This window comes from Mugil cephalus, chromosome 1, assembly GCF_022458985.1.
Source record: "Mugil cephalus isolate CIBA_MC_2020 chromosome 1, CIBA_Mcephalus_1.1, whole genome shotgun sequence".
NCBI classification, from domain to species: domain Eukaryota; kingdom Metazoa; phylum Chordata; class Actinopteri; order Mugiliformes; family Mugilidae; genus Mugil; species Mugil cephalus.
The window spans coordinates 5,253,943-5,272,852 of NC_061770.1; the positions used below are offsets into that span (position 1 = coordinate 5,253,943).

The 18,910-nt window shown below is 39.8% G+C and overlaps 1 protein-coding gene across 1 annotated transcript; it reads left to right on the top strand.

The window, feature by feature from the left end:
- The first annotated feature begins 3,879 nt into the window (after positions 1-3,879).
- Positions 3,880-7,039, top strand: LOC125021990 (Ig-like V-type domain-containing protein FAM187A). The gene is made up of 5 exons (XM_047608228.1): positions 3,880-4,144; positions 4,732-5,009; positions 5,351-5,698; positions 5,921-6,159; positions 6,813-7,039. Exons 1-5 carry the CDS (start codon positions 3,905-3,907, stop codon positions 7,037-7,039), a joined length of 1,332 nt encoding a protein of 443 aa, XP_047464184.1. The 5' UTR covers positions 3,880-3,904.
- Positions 7,040-18,910: the final 11,871 nt, after the last annotated feature.

Genomic DNA, 18,910 nt, shown 5'->3' on the forward strand with positions numbered 1-18,910 from the left:
AGGTGCAGTGTTAGCATGATGAAAAGGCACTGCACTTGAAGTTAAATCCTCTTAACCTAAAACATAACCACCAGGGAAGGATAAAAACGGTGTGATATCACATGGTCAAATACAACTCAGCAAAACATACGCAGACCTCTAACCTCAATAAATATATCAATCTTGACTAATCTTAAATATTCAAAATATACAAAATCAAACAGCTTGGAAAAGAGGCCAAAATAAATAATTTCCCTCCAGACATGCGAATAAAAAACAGTATATGTATATTCAATATATTCAAATCTAGTTGTGTTGTGTTATGATTCATTCCAAACATGAACTCCCTTCACGTGAAGACCGTTGATATGAACTGCCACCTCCGGATGCTGGCTTGTTTTTACTTTCAGTCTGATCTCAGGTTAAATATTCATCTAGTTGGATTTGGGTCATCTGTCCATGTTTGCCATGAGAAACTTCCACTGTACTGTCACAAAACATGTCCACTGGAGTGAAGGTTGCCCTTAAATGGCGGCGCAGAGTGAACGGCTGTGGTGAGAATTGACACTTTAACCTCACAGCTGTAGCTTTGCTTCAACTCCAATATGATGGAATCAAAAAAGGTGAGAAACGTCTTCTTCACATTAAAATTGGGCAGACTGGGAGTTTAACAAATAGAGCAACTGAGCAACTAGAATCTCTCTCCACAATGATTTTAAACTTGTTACATGGATATAAAATTAAATGCTCTGATAAGATAGCCCAGCTGACTGGGACCCTGTGCAGAGTTTGCTCCTCATGCCTGTGGTAGCGTACTCCACAGCCCAAACAGATGCTTGACCATCGGTATCGTATTAGCTCAGTGATGAACCACCTGTCCACCCGTCTCTTGCCCAGAGACGTCTGGGATGTGGGAACAGATTATCAAAGATTTACACCACAGCTCAATCTGATTAGAGAATTCCTGATTAAACCAGTCTGTTCTGATTGAGGCGGTTACATGAGGATTATCTTTCATTCTGATTGGATCTTTATTCTGATTATTACTGTGATACTAGTGTCCATGTAAACGCAGCAAGTGATATGAATAGGAAAAAGGAAAAACACATTAGCTGTTAGTGCTTGTGTGACTTCCTGCATCATTACGTACCATCCCGGAGAAAAGCGTGTGTCTCCTGAGTCACAGGGTTAATCACCATGCCAGTTGGGAGTGTGATATATTTGGAGAATTTATTGCTGTTGCGTACCTGGTGCATTTTACTTCAAGTGGAGACATTTATCGACCAAAAAAATGAAAACAAAACAACAACAAATATTGTTGTATTTGCAAATTGCAAATGAATAACCTGGGTTCAGCAGATTTTTGTTTTCTAAAATGGATTCGTGGTTGTTTTCAATAGGAGCTAAATTTCCTTTTGTTAATGGAGAACGGTGAAGTGTTTATGAACACGCAGTCATCCTGCTGCCCTCACACCTATGGTATTATTTTGACATAAATAAACAAATAAAAATAATCCGCCCAAAATTACTATGGCTAGCGTTTACACACAATCCCCGAGCATGTCTTCAGCTAAAACTGCCAGCTTACATCATGCGAGTCTTGTTTGTGTCTCCAGGCAGTGAACTTGGTTAGCAGACGTGGGCACTCGTTATGCTGGAGGGCTGATGACACAGACCTGCAGCTCAGCAGGGAGCTGCTTCATTGCACTCATTTATTTTGGCTCTATAATATTACAGCAACAGTTGCCTGCAGCAGTGTGGTGGGGAAGCACAAGATAAATTAAGTGTATGAAGCCTAGCTCACCTCCCACCAACAAACTGCGAAGTGTGGAGTATGATGTGAGTGCAGCCCTGCATCGACACGAAGGATTTCTTTGGGTTGCAGGGGCTTCCTGTTCTGGTGACTTGTGTGGTGCTGCGAGCAATGGCAGTGTAGAAAGTGGAGCGTTCCCAATCATCGTCACATTAGCATTTAACACGTTTTAGATCTGGTAGATCTGCATTCAGACAGAGACTGAGGAAGCTTGAAGGGGGAGGATGTGAAACCCTTTGACGCTCAGTATCTGTCTGCAGCTTCCTCAGTGTGCACCTCTTAAACTATGACTAGCTTTTTACGCTGGGACATTTTTACTGTCTTCATGATTTTCATGCATTTTATAGCAGTTGTCTTTCACATTTAATTGAATGTACATATTCCTTATTTTTACAACTAATGCTCATTCACATTCATCAGTGGCAGTTCTATTCTTCTTTAATGTCTATACTGTGTTGATTTGTGGGAAAACTCTAGAGAAATGCATTGCTTTCACCCTGTAAACTGAACACAACAATTATTTTTACATAAAAAAAATGGACTACCTTCAGGCCTATTTATTTTAAATACATTTATTTATGCACACTGTGAATGAATGCTGGCTTAGACAACATACTTCCTTGGCTTTATTTCAGATCCAGTGGAGGGAAGGTTTCAAAAATGGAAGTGTTAATAGTTTATTTTCATCAATTAACAAAATGCAGCGTACAAACAGAAGATAAATCTAAATCAAATCAATATCTGGTGTGACCACCCTTTGTCTTCAAGACAGCATCAGTTCTTCTAGGTTCGCTGGCACACAGTTTTTGAAGGACCTCGGATGGTAGGTTGTTCCAAACATCTTGGAGAACTAACCACAGATCTTCTGTGGATGTAGGCTTCCTCAAATCCTTCTGTCTCTTCATGTAACCTCAGAAACACTCCATGATGTTGAGATCAGGGCTCTGTGGGGGCCATCACTCTCTTCATTATTTATACTTTTGAAACCATTCTTAGTTTACAGCATTTTTCCACACCTGCCTAAAACGTATTAACTTATGATGAGGTTAATTTGTCCAATTACCTAAATCCATTTGATTAAAGCTGAGCACACATTATACTTTTCTTTCTTTCTTTTTTTTTCTCTTTTTTTTTTTGCCAGATGTTACCCAAGGTTCCAAATTGGGCAAAGTCTCTACCAGTTTTCAGTAGTTGGGGACAGTTGACATGGGTAGTACAGCTCTGAGGGAACATACAAAGAAGGGTATGCTTGGAATATGTGGTGACTCCATGCATCTGCCATAACCGTGGACTTGATTAACACCTGGTAACCATCTCCATATATGGCCCCGTTGAACATTGCTCTTTATCTGTTTCGATATAAATATTTCTAATTCTCTGTAAAAGCCAGAGACACAGCAGGCTCTCCATCTTTCACCTTCTCTCTTCCTGTGATAAAACCAAAAAAAAAAAAAAACTGAATGCACCCAGGATCCACGTAGGAAATGGCATGACAACAGGAAGTAGCGGAAATATCAAAACAGTGCCTATATGTATACTGTTGGCTGCAGTGCACACCACAACCCTCGCGAGAGTTTGATGCTTTCAGTTGGCTTTAGTTTGTTTGGCAAATCATTTAGTGTCTGATTCTTCATCAGGTGCGGTTGTTAAATTTGTGATCCCCAGTCTTTCACTTGTCACACAAAAGTCCAGTTTGTTAGTCCCCAGTTTAAGCCTGTATTTACTATATAAGTAACTTGAATGTGTTTTGGTAGAGGGCTAAAATAACATGTCTTGACGGCGCCCGAAATCAGTCATTTATATCCTGTGACAAAATTGAGATTCAGTGATGTATTATGTCTGAGCTGAAGTCTGAGCAGAACAAACTGGACATTTTTGATGAGAGTAATATTCTGACAGAACGTCCATAACACATGGAGGATACCAGAGGGATTATTCCACCAGAGACATTCAGTGACATTCATTTCAAAAAATGTATTGAGGCTGGTCTTGTACTCAACATGTTTGCGTTGACAACAGAGGGCTGGTCCTTAGTGACCACATCAGATTCCATGTTTTGAATGTAACCTTGCTGTTCATTCTGCAGATCGGGAATGAGTAAAAAACCTAACAATGCGATGCAAAACTGAAATTGCGACTGTGTTCCCCCTCAGAGACAGAATGCTTTTGACATCGTTCTCCCCACTGCTCCTCCTCCTACTATTCTCTCAAGATGTGCGGAGCTATGAGGCACCCGTTGATAAGCAGGATGTGTTTGCTAGAAGACCCTGTCCTGCATTCTTGACCTTCAGCAATGCTGCCTATCAGTCTGGAGTCACTGTGGAGCTGCCCTGCCACTGCAAACCACAAAAGGTAGTGAAACATTCAGTGTGTGATGATGGTTTCCCGTTCTTTAATCCAAAAATATGCAGTAAGTATCTCTGTGACATATGAGTGTTTGTGAAGTTATGTGACCACATGTAGATAGCAAAGACTTGTGGTACGTAATCATGCTGCTTGCCTGTGCTCAACTCTTATCTGATAAAAGTCTGGGGTAGTGATTTAATAGATACTTGGGTAAAAATAGCCCTGCACACAAAACTGAATTAGAAATCGAGTAATTTGACTACTATGTTTCTGAATACTTTTTTATTTACATGTCTGAAAGAATGTTAGTAATTCTTTAAAATTCTGTGGCCAGTGGAACCTAATACTGATAAGAATTTACTTATTTCTTAGTCTAGTCAGTGTAATAAGAAATGAGGTTTAGAAGAAGACACATAACATATCTGAGCATGGTCAGGAGAGGAAAATGACAATGAGAGAAATCCGAGTAGTCTAAAACAACAAATAAAGGTGCCTCAGAACCTTTGGAACTTACACAAATATGAAACCAGTTCTTTGAAGTTTGTACTGATTATATTGACCAAAAGCATTATTTTGATGCCTTTATCTGTCAGGCCCAGTCGGTTGTGTGGTTCTTTAGAAAACATCTGGCTGGCTCCCAGGAGACCAGAGCCCTTTCTGATTACCATGGCAACAAGCTACTGGACAGCAGTCAGGTTCATCACAGCAGAGACCTTCGGAGTCGATTCTCCATCCAGCTCTTCAGCCTGCTTATTTTCAGAGCGGGGCCTGACGACTCAGGCATATATATCTGCGGCTCCGCCCACAAAGACTTCTTCTATGGTTACGACCTGGACATCCAGGAAGTGCACAAGCTCAGCTTCACTCCGAGGTGAACCGATAGACAGCTGGTTAAATACTGTGCTGTCAAACTCTGACCAGGATGATGGGCAATGTGTTATTTCGAATGGAATTGACTCACTGCTGACAAGTAAACATGTATTAACATCTAAGGTCAATTCTGTGTTAAGATCTCGGCCATATTTAGAGAAACGTGATGTACAGTATTATCACAGCAGACATGTTAAATGTTTGGCTCTTCTCACTGTTAACTAAGTGAAATCCCAACCCCAACAACACTACTTGTAATTAGAATATATCTGTTGTATAGCTTACAGCTAATAAGAATCTTAATATGAATGTCATGCTTATCCACTGGCTTGATGCTCATAGGTTCAATCCAAAAAGTGTGAAAAAGAAAACACCTGGCTCTCCTCCGCCACTGTACCGTGTCTTCACCAGCTTCCGGCCCTGGTCGGTGTGTGATCGCTGTGGGGTGCCAGGGGAGCAGGTCAGAGTAGGACTCTGCAACGTCCACTCGCGCTTCCTGCATGTGCGCTACAGACGCGCCAATCAGACAGTGGCTTCATGCGGTTCAGGGGCGGTGCCTCGGGCTTTCAGCAATCTCAAGCAAAGAAATGTTGGTGCTACGTTGGAGGTCAAAGGCTGTCAAGTAACTTGTGCATCTCACGGCCCTCCTTCCTCGAAACTACTCGCTCTGATGGCATTTCTTGGGTACAGGTGAGCATGTGCTCTAAGCACATACAAAGAAAGGTGGTGGGTAGAAACAGGGTGCAGAAAATTATTCGAGTTATCATTTCATTGGTCAGTATTTTAGACAAAGCCCTACTACTATCACCTTTAGCATATAGCCTTGAATTTGTAGACCCGTAACAAGGCTGACAATACAAGTATTCGCCATAGTTAATAGTTTAATAATGTATCTGTGTGTCTGTATTATAGTTCTGCCTCCCGACCAGTGGATGTGCCAGTGTTCTTCCTGAAACACCCAGCAGAACGTGTACTCTCCCTGGGGTGCCCCGGGGCTCAGCCTAATATGGCTGTGGCCTGGGACCGAGGACAAGAACCCATCTACCGATTTGAGCACTCTGCAGGTGGTAACCTCAGTGTCACACCCCCCAGGCTGCTGATCGACACTGGGCACCACCTGGTGTTTCAACCGGCAAAAACAGAGGACTCAGGTACCAACTACTGTGAAGTAATGTATCACAGGGCACCATGCTTTCACACCAATTTGTGTGCCAGCTTTTAATGGCAGTGGAAGTGTGTTATGAGCCCAACACAGAATTTATATCTGTTGCACCATCTAGGCGTAGTGCTGTGTCTGGGAGAAATTGTAATGCCTGAGTAGAGGTAGGTGTTTTAGATGGTGCAAGCGAAATAAATATTTATCACAAAGTTGGACGTTGCCGACAGCTGGGATAGGATCCGTTACATTTTCAAAAACCTGTAAAACTGACGGCAAAAAAAAAAAACTGCTGTTGTGGCTGAGACACGGCACCCTCTACTTTAATTGATGAACATATTTACAAACCGTTTAAATAGTAGTACACTGTAACAGCGTGGAGCTGCTGATGGCTAGGGTTAGCGCTGTAGATCAGTGTGTCAATTTATTTTTTTTAACTTTTGCCTACATAGGAATGTGTCATCAAGCATTTGCTATCAGACAGTTACATAAATATATCTTTACATGCCCCTTTTATAAATAACATTTAAATAGTCTTTTATGTTGTCAGGATCTCATTTGTGTGATGCTTTGTGCTTAATGAGTATATGGTTATGAAACTTTCACCACACACAAAACAACTGACTGCACTGTTCTTTTAATATCCAGGTGTCTACTACTGCTGGCTGCAGGGCCACCGGGCCTCTGAGATACGTTTACTGGTTTATGCCCACTTAGGGCGTGGCCAGTCAGTGTGGTCACATCCTGACCTGCCAATAGCCGTGAAGACGGTGTTAAAGACATATGCTGCCATGACTGCTGTGTTTTGCCTGCTGGTACTCATCAAAGCTGCAATCAAACACCGCAGAGACACAGCAGACACACACGTGGATTAAACTTGGTCTAATATAACCTGTGTAGTTATTTTCTATGATTATGTTGTTTTAGTAAAATAGACACAGACGCCGCATCACTGCATTATTTAGTCGAGAATTGTGATTACAAGCGAGAGAAAAACACAGCATAGCTCTGCTTCACTTCTCTTGATGAAGTCAGTTGGTTGTTCCACTGTGGCAGCTTCAAGTGGTTACAACAAGCAGTTTGGATGCACTGCTAGAGACATGATGGGGGGGAAAGCAGAAAGCTGCATTTCCATCTGTCCAACACTTGGCTGAATATGCTAAAAGCAAACATTAGACATCGTATTAATTACGCGAGGCTGACAAGCCAAGCTGCAAACATTACCGTGTTTGTTTTGTTTTAAACTCTTTCACATTTTCATTTTTAACCACCATATTTGAAGCAAAATGCCGATGGTAATTGCAATTATGTAGTCATTATAGTTGTGGCTGAAAACATACAGCGGGAGCAACACCCTTGTTAAAGTGTTGCATGTTTCCTGATGTCCCCATTTAAATACAGTTGTGTCCCTGTTCCGACTGTTCAAAGAAACTAAAGGATCCCAGTTGAGAGTACGTATTTGGGTGTATCTATACTTGCAGATAATATTGTAAAAGACAGACATTCAACATGAGATGTAAACAAATAAGAATCAGAATGTCTTCACTGTCAGCTGCTGAACAGTTTCAAAACCAGACAGTTATGCATTATGTTAAAATGCTTTCTACCAAGGAGTTTTCCAGGCAGATGGGACTTCCTCAGAGGAAGTAAAGTCTCTGTTGAGCCATTGTCACAACCACAGCAGAGTTCACAGTCCATGGAAGATCATCGCTGATATTGACCCCCTGGAATTTAACACTAGGCACCCTTTCCATCTCTAATATGCTCTCAGGTGGCCTGAGCTCCCCTTTATGTCACATGAAATCAATGATGATGATTTCCCTTTTTTTTTTTCATGTTCAGAAAGGTTGTTGCAGCCTCACCACTGATTCAGACAGTGTGCCTCTCTATCGTCAGCCTCGCTCCCTTTTGAGATGAGCCACAACACTGTTGCGTCATCCACAAACTTAACAATCAAATTTTCTTGGTGTAGAGGCATACAATCACTAGTGTACGGGACATAGAGGAGAGGACCGAGCACACAACCCTGCGGTGCTCCATGCTGGGGACCAAGTCTCACCTTCTGTGGGCTCTGAAAATCCACTATCCACTGGCACAAGTGACTACTGAGGCCCAGTTCCTGCATTTCTGTGACCAGCTTGCTGGGTACTATGTTGTTAAAAGAAACATAGTTAAAACAATGATGCTTACATAAGCATTTATATCCAGTTATTTATGTGCAGAAAATAATGGCTAATGTGAAACATTATAATTGTTTGCATTATTTGTCAGAGTTTTGCTAATGTTTAATATGCAGTAAAAAAAAAAAAAAGAAAAGCTTTTACCATGAAAATTGGGTGGGTTGAACTAATGTTAACTTTGAGCCAACGTCCAATAGGAAGTGCCCTCAATATGTACATCCACATTTCATTTATGTAGCACTTTGCTTCCTAACACTAAATTCACCATGCTGACAACAGGCTTGGTGTGTCAACTGAACTTAAACGGAGCGTCAGAGTCAAGGCTTTCTTTTATTTACACCAGAATCTAAAGTTTAATTTTCATCTGTAGCAACAAAAACTTTTCTTGGGCGCTTCCAGAGTCTGATTTGTTTTTCCCTATGCAAATTAACTATAAACAGTGAGTTCATAGAAACCAAGTTACATTTGTAACTCTTTTTGCAGTGGCTGACATGCAAAATATATATACATATAGATATATATGACAAGCAATAGAAATGCATGAGGAAAAAAATCATGAAGATTGTAGTTCCATACAGCTCAACATAAAGCAAGCTTAACGTGTTCGTAAGGATGTGTCACACCTGGACTCCTGCAGCACCTGCAGGTGTTGAAGTGTCTCTTGAAAAACATCCTCGGTGTCGATAAGTAGCAGATGAGAGATGAGCAGAATCAAAAGAGAGATATCTGGATTCTCGCTGCTATACACAGTCAGACATAAGATGTGTTCCCATTAAGGCGAGTCTTAACCCTGAGAGGCAGAAAGATGAAGACACAGACACTTGCTCCTCCACAGCTGTGATCTCTTCTCCACTCCCTCTCATTCCTCTTCTTCTCCATGTTTACTGTTCAACTAGTGCTCAGTCGGCAGCTGGGAACTAAACAGACCCTAAATAAAGTTCAGACGGATTTAATTGAATTGTACCTTGTACCTTGTTTTATCTTTTTCTACATCAAAATGTTTGATTGAAACTTCTGTCGGGTAATAAAGGTAAATCAGAGGGCATTTAGGCGAAACCATCTTTTCCCCTTGTAGCGCTTATGTTTCCATCTTTAAATCACACACTTCATTATCTTCCTACTTCTGCCTGTGGCCTGCTGGTTTAACAGTACTTTCATAATCAATAACGGACTGATTTACAACAAGGATGAAAGAGGGTGACGGTTAAGTGTCTGTGAGGAGAGAAACCTAGCAGACAGAATCTGGGCCTCAGAGAGCAGCTATACGAACCACTGCACTCCAAGTTCTCAAATACGCCTGGTTAATTCATAATGTTTCAGTGAAGAGACAAGAGGCCGTGGGATGTTGAAGTGAGCATTAATTCAGCGTTCAGTGAATTTATGAAAGAGGCAAAAAAATAAAAACTTTTAAAGTGGCCGTGTACCAAGTTGAACTAATGGCAACTTTGAGGTGATGTAATGACCAACTGGAGCGACTGATGTACAGCTACTTGACAAACAGTTCCCAGAACATTTACAGCAGGGAAACGGTGTCCACGGTGTTGACTCCTACCAAAGCATTCACCATGCTGACAGTGGACTTGGAACGTTTGGCATCCCAAATGGAGCTAACCTTTCAATACGCTTGTTGCGCGTTTGGCTAAATTGTAAATATATGAAAAATTTATCCTGGTGTTTACATTGTAATACTGTGGAATTATAATTAAAGTGTTTAATCAGAATAAAGCCAGAAGAGTTTGCTTCATCATGCTTCATTATGGTGGCAAAGCTTTGGCATTGTGTTTGTTAACTCTGAATCAAACACATGTGAGTGTCTGATGCATCACCACATTAGTAGAGTAATAAGACAAGTTCCAGCTCAACTTTATGTGTCTAGTGTCTCACAACACACATAGCAATATTGTTGTCTTGGCCTTGTGTCGCTGTCTCACGCTTGTGTATTAATCTAGCATTTCTGTACTCACGTACATTAAAAATTGCAGGTAGCTTAAACGTGTCAAGGCGGATTTCCACCTGACGCGTCTGCAGAGTGTTTCCACAGGTGCAATGCGGCTCGTCTCAGGAGTGTCCCAGGAGCGTGGTGCCGCACTGCTAAAAATACGTGGTTGTTCAATTTTTCCCGCTTGTGAAACTGCGAAACTTGTGAAACTGTGTTAATACGAGTAGATCGAATCGTTCAGGCAGGAAGTCCATAGGTGGTAAACATAGTGGATCGGGCTGATTTTCAAAATAACAATTGCTCGAAGACGCGCCTGGTGTGGCAGGGTATGGTGCAGCGATAAAGTTGGTGACTCGCCGAAACGCGTACAGTACGCGCTTACAGTGGATCTGAGGCTTTAAACAGCATATTCAAGAATGAGTTTAACGTTCCTTTTAAAATAACCTGACCTTGACTGGAAACTGTGTCCAACCACACTTTAAACTATCAAACGTCTATGAAATGTTTCAGTGGGCTGCAGGCTATTATAAACTCCTCACGACTGCCCGTTCACTCTGAGAAGAAGGCATCACTTCATCTCAGTTTCCCCGTGACTTCCCTCTTCACCTTAAACCACAGTCGTGGTGCTGTATTGCAGCCTGTCCTTACTCTGTGTTCTTTCCCATCCAGTAGGGAGCTAACTCTGCAGACCAGGCTCATACAGTAAGTAAGCTTCCCCACCTTGCCGTGAGCTACTTTGTCATTTTTATGGAGCTGCTCTATAATTGCTGCAGCAGCTCTTTACAGCACGTTCTGTTCAGGGTCTAAAGGAGCACTTTGGAGAGATATACCATAGTTGTGTGTAAGCATGACTGACCTTCATCGGGTGATGGATGGATGTGTTTAATGCGTTTAATTCGAAATCCAGGATAGCAAATTGAACTCAATTAATAGAGTTCATTACTATGGCAATAATGTGTAGATACCTTGCGCTGAGGTTGGTCTCATCAATAGAACTTTGTAAATACTGGTAGGTACTGTAAGTTTTTATCTTGAGGTCCAAGGTCTATACACTCACACTGTGGAAGTAAGATATTCAAAACGGAACAGTGAAATGATATGAATGTCTACAGCTCAGTGGGCAGGTCAAATCCTGATACTCTGCTATAAACCATTTGAAGTTCACTACCCATTATTAATAAGGTTACATTAACGGCTGATCACTGCAGACTACCATGCTACAAGCTCTGTGTAGTATATAAAATAAGAGATCAACATAACTTTTCTTTCAGGGTGTTTCTCACCGGCATAGGCTGGGTAAAAAAACAAAACAAAACAAAAAAAAAAAACAATGGAAGAAGAAATCTGTTGCAATGAAACAAGGTTGTTATCGCCTTGGCATCTGATCAGAATTTCTCCTGGATGCCTATTAAGAGTCTTAACATAGGCTCCAGGCAGAGCTCGCTTGAAGAAGTCCCAGAGGGACTGGAACAGGTTTGCTATACCTCAGGATAAACCGGAAGAATCGGATAGCAATTTCACGTCAATCTGGAGTGCAAAACGCTGCAGGAATTGGACGGATGGATAGATGCATAGATGGATAGATATGTTCTGCACCTTTTTAAATTGGCAGAAGAATATGAGATGCGTACAGCAAATCAATATGTCTGCTGGGGTTGAACTGATTGCACCTGACTGGCGAGATAGACATATCAGTCACTTCTGGTTAGTATTTAACGGCTAGCGCAATGAATAAATAAATACAAACAGACGAAAACGGGTAAAATGACAAGTCAGTGTGATTAATGAAGCTCAGGTTGATCATCGGGCTCTGATGGATGGGTGCAATGCTTGGAATTTATCATGTTTTCATCTCAGTGGCAGAATTTAGATACATTTATCTTCATAGTAGAAATCTGAGTGGTTACGTACAATGTTGCAAAGGTCATTAGTGGCTATACTTCCGACCTTTGTGGCCAAACAAAGCTAATTAATTGTGTTTCAGTGAGGGGTGTTTAATACTTCAGCGCACAATTTGTCTATTCTCTCCTCATGTCCTTGAGCATGTAGTGTAGAAGACACTGACCATAGCCTACTCCATCTGTGCAAAGAAAAATTCGTGCTCATTTGCGGTGGAGGTGAGTTAGATGCCGCTCTCTCCCCCAGTCGTCGCTTTATATACCCCCATTAGGTAACTCTCTTTCATTGCGAGCCCATTGTAGCTGACAGAAGGCGAGGGGGGGAATTTTGGACCACACACCAAAGTCATTAATCAACTTGTTAGTGCATCCAGGCCAGAGGAACCTAGCATACTCGCTGTCTGCAGGAAGATGAATGAGCTCGCGCAGGATATTTAAAACTTTCTGAAGCAGCATTACCTGTCTGCTGCTGCTCTGCACCCCCAGATCGATGAGGAATAATTTCAGTTATATCTCATTTGCTGCCATCTTGTTGATTGAAGTAATGGGCAAAAATGTCAACACACTCATTGCCGAACTCTCGGTGAGTAGGGGAGCGCTTCCAATTTGTCCTCAGGAAACAATTACAGAAAACTCCTCATGGTGGGTTCAGGTGAAAAGGTGTTTTTTATCATTTATTTTTGCCCCCACAACAATTTTATTTATCTCCACTGTGTCTCTATGCTCCCTATATAATCTGAGGCGCAAGGGACAACAATGTTAGGGGAAGATGTTGTCTGACTTATCAGCCACCCCCACCCTTTTCTTGGCAGCCCTGAGCAGTATGTTCGGTTCCTGTATTTACATGGATACTAAATCCTCAATCAGACCAAATTTAATTTAAAATTCTGGAGATGAACAGTAATTGTGTGAACCTTTGATCAGCCACATGGGAAAGAGAGTGCCACAAACTCTGTGCCACCTGGTTGTAGTTAATTCCACCTTTTTGAGGGGCATTACCTTTTTTTTTTTTTTACTTTTAAGGTTACTTACTCTTTGTCATTACAGATGACTTCACTTCGACCTCCTGGTTGCTAGGCCTGCCCTGACGAATCTCACCTGGGAGTCATTGTTCCCCTTGTATTTAGCCTCTGTGTTCCCTTCCCACTTTGTCTTTGTACTTTGTGTTAGAAATGTTCTTGTTCCTTCAAGATTTTTTGGGACTTGCCTGTTTTTTCGAGTAAAGACTTTCCATCCACCGCCTGGGTCTTAGGTCACTCATTTTGGCCCTCCTCAATCAGTTCATTGTTTCAGATTTTACAGTTTGTCAATCCTGGCACCGGATGGAACTGTTCTTTGGTCAGTACCAATGTAAGCGCAAGGGACCTGTCCAGACTTTGCATTAACATCCGTCCTGGAGAATATGAGTGTAATTAGCCAGCGTTTAGTGCCTGTGTTCAGACCTGGCATTAACATGCATCTCTAGTCAGATTCAATCAGATCCAGTCTCATTTTTGCACACTGTATACAAATAAACATCTGTCGCACAGTAGAATATTTTAACAGCTGCTGTCTCCAATGGTGGATGTTTCCATAGGTACCGAAACTTCTTTTTCTTATCTCTGTCCATCAAGTCAAGTTACTGAGTCACTGCCACCAGATGTGCACAGGTGTGGATGATCATCATGAGCTCTTTTTATGGTTGTTTTGTTGACATTTTTGGTGTGCAACAGAAGTCTGTCTGTTTGAATGCCAAAAAACTCTCCGTCTGGTAAAACATCTAAACTTTTTTGTGTCTGGACCCCTAGGACATTATTAGCATGTAACACTGGCAATCAACACCTCCAAATGTGGTAAGATCTCTCAGATGTGTCTGTAATGAGTGCTTAGTTCACACCTGTATCTTAAGATGGTCATTTGTGATCGGATTCCCCCAGTAATGCATGTTTTGACTGTCATCCACAGAGCTCAACAGAGCAGCAGATGACCCATTTTTTACAGTCCAGGGGCATAGAACTGGACTGCGATAACATCGAGGCTTGCCACCCTCTGCCCAGAAAAAACGCCAGAGACAAACCAGCAGTAATTATGAGGTCTGTCAATAGGACACAGGACAGAAAGCTAAAGGGTACCAACGTCTACATCAATGAGCACTTAACCAAACACAATTCAGAGATCGCCAAACAAGCACGCTACCTGAAGAAACAGAAAATAATTCAACACACCTGGACTACAAACTGCAAAATATTCATCAAACTAAATGCAACACCGGAGGAGGCCAAAGTGCTGATGGTCAAAAGTGTCAACAATCTGGACAAATATCAGTGACCAGTATGGGCTGGACATTAAGGTGTCAACAACATGACTCATACTGAAATAACTCACTCACTTACACCAGGTGACAGGAATACAGCGCAGAGGTTAAACGATAACATGGAACATCGTGATAGCCTTGAACTACAGACAGTCCAATATACTGAGCACAATCTTGTGGATTAGGAAGACGACATAGACCCGGACAACTTCTTCTTCAACTCCATCAATAATAATTGCTGCTATTACACTGATGAACAATACAATCACATCGACAAGGATGGAAAACAATCAATTATACACAGCAGGAGTCTGTATGCAAACTTTGCAAATATCAAGCAGTATTCAAATGAGTTCACACAACCATTCAACATTATTACTATATCTGAAACTTGGATTAATGCAGAAAAAGGGGTGGACTTTGATCTTGAAGGTTATGAGTTTGTGCACATGGATCAGAGAAATAAAGGCAGAGGAGGAGTTGCAATGTACGAGGACAAAAATATTAACTTCACGATGTTGGACAGTATGTCGACAGTTGTTGGCAATATGGCTGAATGCATAACAATGAACTGTATAAAGAAAAGAAAAAATCTGTGATCATTAGTTCTATTTATAGGACACCAGCTTTAAATATTGAACTGTTCAAGGACTGGATGGAGGAAATATTCCTAAACAAGAGTCATAAAACATCTTTCATCTGTGGAGACTTCAATATTGATCTCCTTAATCCAAACAAAAACACAAACTAACCCGATGATTTCATTAACACAATATACAGTATGAACCTGTATCCCAAAATCATCAGTTGTATAACTAACCACTCTGCCACGCTAATTGACAATATTTTCACAAATGACATTGTAAACAATACAAAAAGTGGAAAATGGACCATCTACCAGTTTTCACAATATATGACACTGACTGCAAGACAAATCTACCTGACATGAATTTTTTTTTTACAAAAGATTCAGATCAGAAGCATGAATAACAGCATTCAAAAAGTATTTAATGGCACAGACCTGGGATACTGTGTATAAGAGCAATAACACAAACAGGGCATACGATGAATTCTGAAAAAGATTAATAAGAAAATAAAATATATAGATCATCATGAGATCACAAAGAAAAAAAAAAGAAAAATACACTTTACAGAGAATTTATGAGAAACTATACACACACACATATATATATATATATATATATATATATATATATATATATATACTATATAAATACTATATAAAATATATTAGATGACAACAAGAATAACTTTAACGGCATATGGAACATACTAAACACTGTAATAAAAAATACCTCTAAACAATTTAATTATCCTAACTATTTTATTATCAATAACACAGAAACATATAATATGATTGAAGTGGTTAATAGTTTTAATAACGTATTTGTTAGTGTTGGACCTGATCTAGCAGAGCAAATACTTGAACCAGTACCAGCTGAGGAGCAGTTTGACAATCTAATAGACCAGAGTCTGAGTTCAATGTTCCTCACAGCAGTGGATGAGAGAGAGATTTTAAATACTGTTGCCAAATGCACAAATAAGACATCCAATGACTGTGATGACATCAGTATGAATGTGGTAAAAAGAGTGATTTAAAACCATTCACATACATCAGTAACTTAATCTGGGAACAAATTCACCACCTATAGACCTGTATCACTACTCAATTCTTTAAAATACTAGAAAAACTTTTCAATAACCGGTTGGACATATTCATAGAAAAACACAAACTACTCATTGAAAGTCAATATGGATTCTGATCTAACAGAGCAACATCAATGGCACTTGATTCATGCAATTGATGCAATGCAATTGATTCAGTTGAAGGAGTCACAAATTTAATAGATAAAAAACAGTATACAGTGGGGGTATTCATAAACCATGATATATTATTAGAGAAATTAGAGTGCTATGGCATCAGGGGAATATCACTGGAATGGATAAGGAGTTATTTATCAAACAGGAAGCAGTTTGTGAAGTTGTGTGATGGTTGTTCATCATGTTTGGACATTCCTTGCGGCGTCCCCCAGGGGTCAGTGCTGGGCCCTAAACTTTTTATACTACATATTATTGATATATGCAGGGTTTCAAAAGTATTGAAGATGGTTTTATTTGCTGGTGACACATAATATATTTGTTCTGGCAGTGACTTACAACTTTTAACACAAGTCGTCAATATTCAGTTGAAAAAAATAAAATAATGGTTGGACACAAATAAACTATCATTAAATCTGAACAAAACAAGAATAATACTTTTTTGGCAAATGCAGAGTTAACATGCAACTACAAATTCAGCTGGAGGGGGCTAGTATTGAAAGGGTAAATGAAATCAAATTCTTAGAGGTGAAAATAGATGACAAAAATAGTTGGAAATCTCAAATTAAATATATACAATTCAAAATCTCAAGATGCATCGCAGTATTAAATAAAGCAAAACAGGCACTGGATCATAAATCACTCCACATACTATATTGTTCACTAGTTCTTCCATATCTCACTTACTGCGTTGAAGTCTGGGGCAATAATTACATAAGTGGAATACATTCACTAATCATTTTAAAAAAGAAAGCAATACGGATTATTCATGGGGCAGGATATAGGGATCACACAAACTCATTATTCTTACGGTCAAGACTCATAAAATTCAAAGATATCATGGAATTTCAGACTGCACTAATCCTGTTCAAAGCAAAAAAAAACATCTCCTACCACAAAACATTCAAATGTATTTACTGGAAGGGAAGGGATTCATTATTTAAGGAGAAAATTAAACTACAGAACACTTAGAGTACGCACAACAAGGAGGACTTTTTGTGTTTCAATTTGTGGTGTTATACTATGGAACAGTTTAGAGGGGACACTCAAGGAATGTTCAAATATGAAACAGTTTTAATAAATATATAAAGAGAGGATTCTTACGAGGTACAGAAATGAAGGGGGTGTTTGACAAACACGGAGTGATGGCTGTTATTGTCATTTAAATTTATTTTTAATCTTTTTGTGTGTTTTTTTTTCTTATATATATTTTGTGTTATCTTTGGTAATGTGTGTATGTTATATGTGTGTGTGTGTGTGTGTGTGTGTGTGTGTGTGCATATATGTATATCACAAAGACTACTATTATTATACTGACAGAAAGTGAATAATATATAAATCATTGAGCTATTTAATGGGGTGGGAGAAAATAAGTTTATACTTCTTCCCACTCCTTTTTGGACATGTAGAAGACAGAATATTTATTCTGTTACTTTAAGTTTTTTTATGTTCGAAATAAAGAAATAACTAACTAACTAAATAACCTGTAGATGTGTATTTTGCGCTAAATATGTAGTGTTAATGCAATAACTACATGCAGCAGACCCAAATCTGCACACATTCATTCAGGCACCAGGCTCCACATTGCCTGTGTCTCTTCACTCTGCACAAGTTGCAAGATTGTATATCACATTCTTTATTTTCTGCACTCTGTCTCTCTGTACTACTGAAAACACTAGCGTATCCCTAAAGCAGTTAATCTGATAATTTTACTGCAGAGTGCCTCTCCAAAATAAACTGTTTTGCTGTGGATGTTAAACAGACTGCCGTTAGCTGGAACTACTCTCAGTTGAAGGCATACAGCTCACATTCTTCAGGGACATCGTCAACTAGGATTCATAGTAGGAAGCACTTTTTTAAAACCAAAACACCGCACGTTAAATAACATTCACCTCCACATAAGTAGTTAGGCCAGAATAAGACTGACAAATAAGGAAAAGGTGATAAAAACAAAACTGCAGACGGGTAAGAGGGAATTATCCCCAAGAGTTCTACAGAAATGTTAAAAGCATTTCCGTAGAACTCTTGAGGATAATTCCCTCATGTACTTCACACTTTTTCATACAAGAACAACTAAAGCAGACATATGATCTTCTTTAAATGGCAGCAATAAGAAATCAGCCAGCGCTGAAAAGTCCATCCTGTTAAGGTACTTCTTATGTTCTCTTAAAAAACGCGCTTCCTCCTGACTCCCTGTGGATTTCTTCCATTTGTTGTTTCAGTTTAAAAGCATCATCTATAAAGATTTATGTTTCTGTTTTAACGTGTCTTTAGGCAACAGGTCAGTCTTTACTAAAAGTGCTAGTTATGTGCAATTATGACCAAGAAGTGCTGAAACAATTTGAAACTAAGTGATTTTACAAATAACTTGAAATGTCACCTAACCAAGCAGGCGCTAAGAGTACTGCTGGAAGAAAGCTTTCTTGATGGTGACTAAGTATGTTTTCTTTGATACTTTTTTATTTTACTTTTTACCTGAAATTCACAAAAAATCTGTATCAACCAATCCATTCTTCAGACTTAAGACAGTGTAGGACAATTTGACAAAACTAAAGAAAGAATGTTGGTAAAAAACATTTACTCCTAAGATCAAGAAT

Excerpts from the sequence above, each read along its gene's own strand:
- LOC125021990 (XM_047608228.1), top strand. The coding sequence starts at position 3,905 with ATGCGATGCAAAACTGAAATTGCGACTGTGTTCCCCCTCAGAGACAGA. Across the intron at positions 5,010-5,350 it reads AAGCTCAGCTTCACTCCGAG|GTTCAATCCAAAAAGTGTGA; the intron begins GTGAACCGATAG and ends TGATGCTCATAG. Across the intron at positions 5,699-5,920 it reads ATGGCATTTCTTGGGTACAG|TTCTGCCTCCCGACCAGTGG; the intron begins GTGAGCATGTGC and ends TCTGTATTATAG.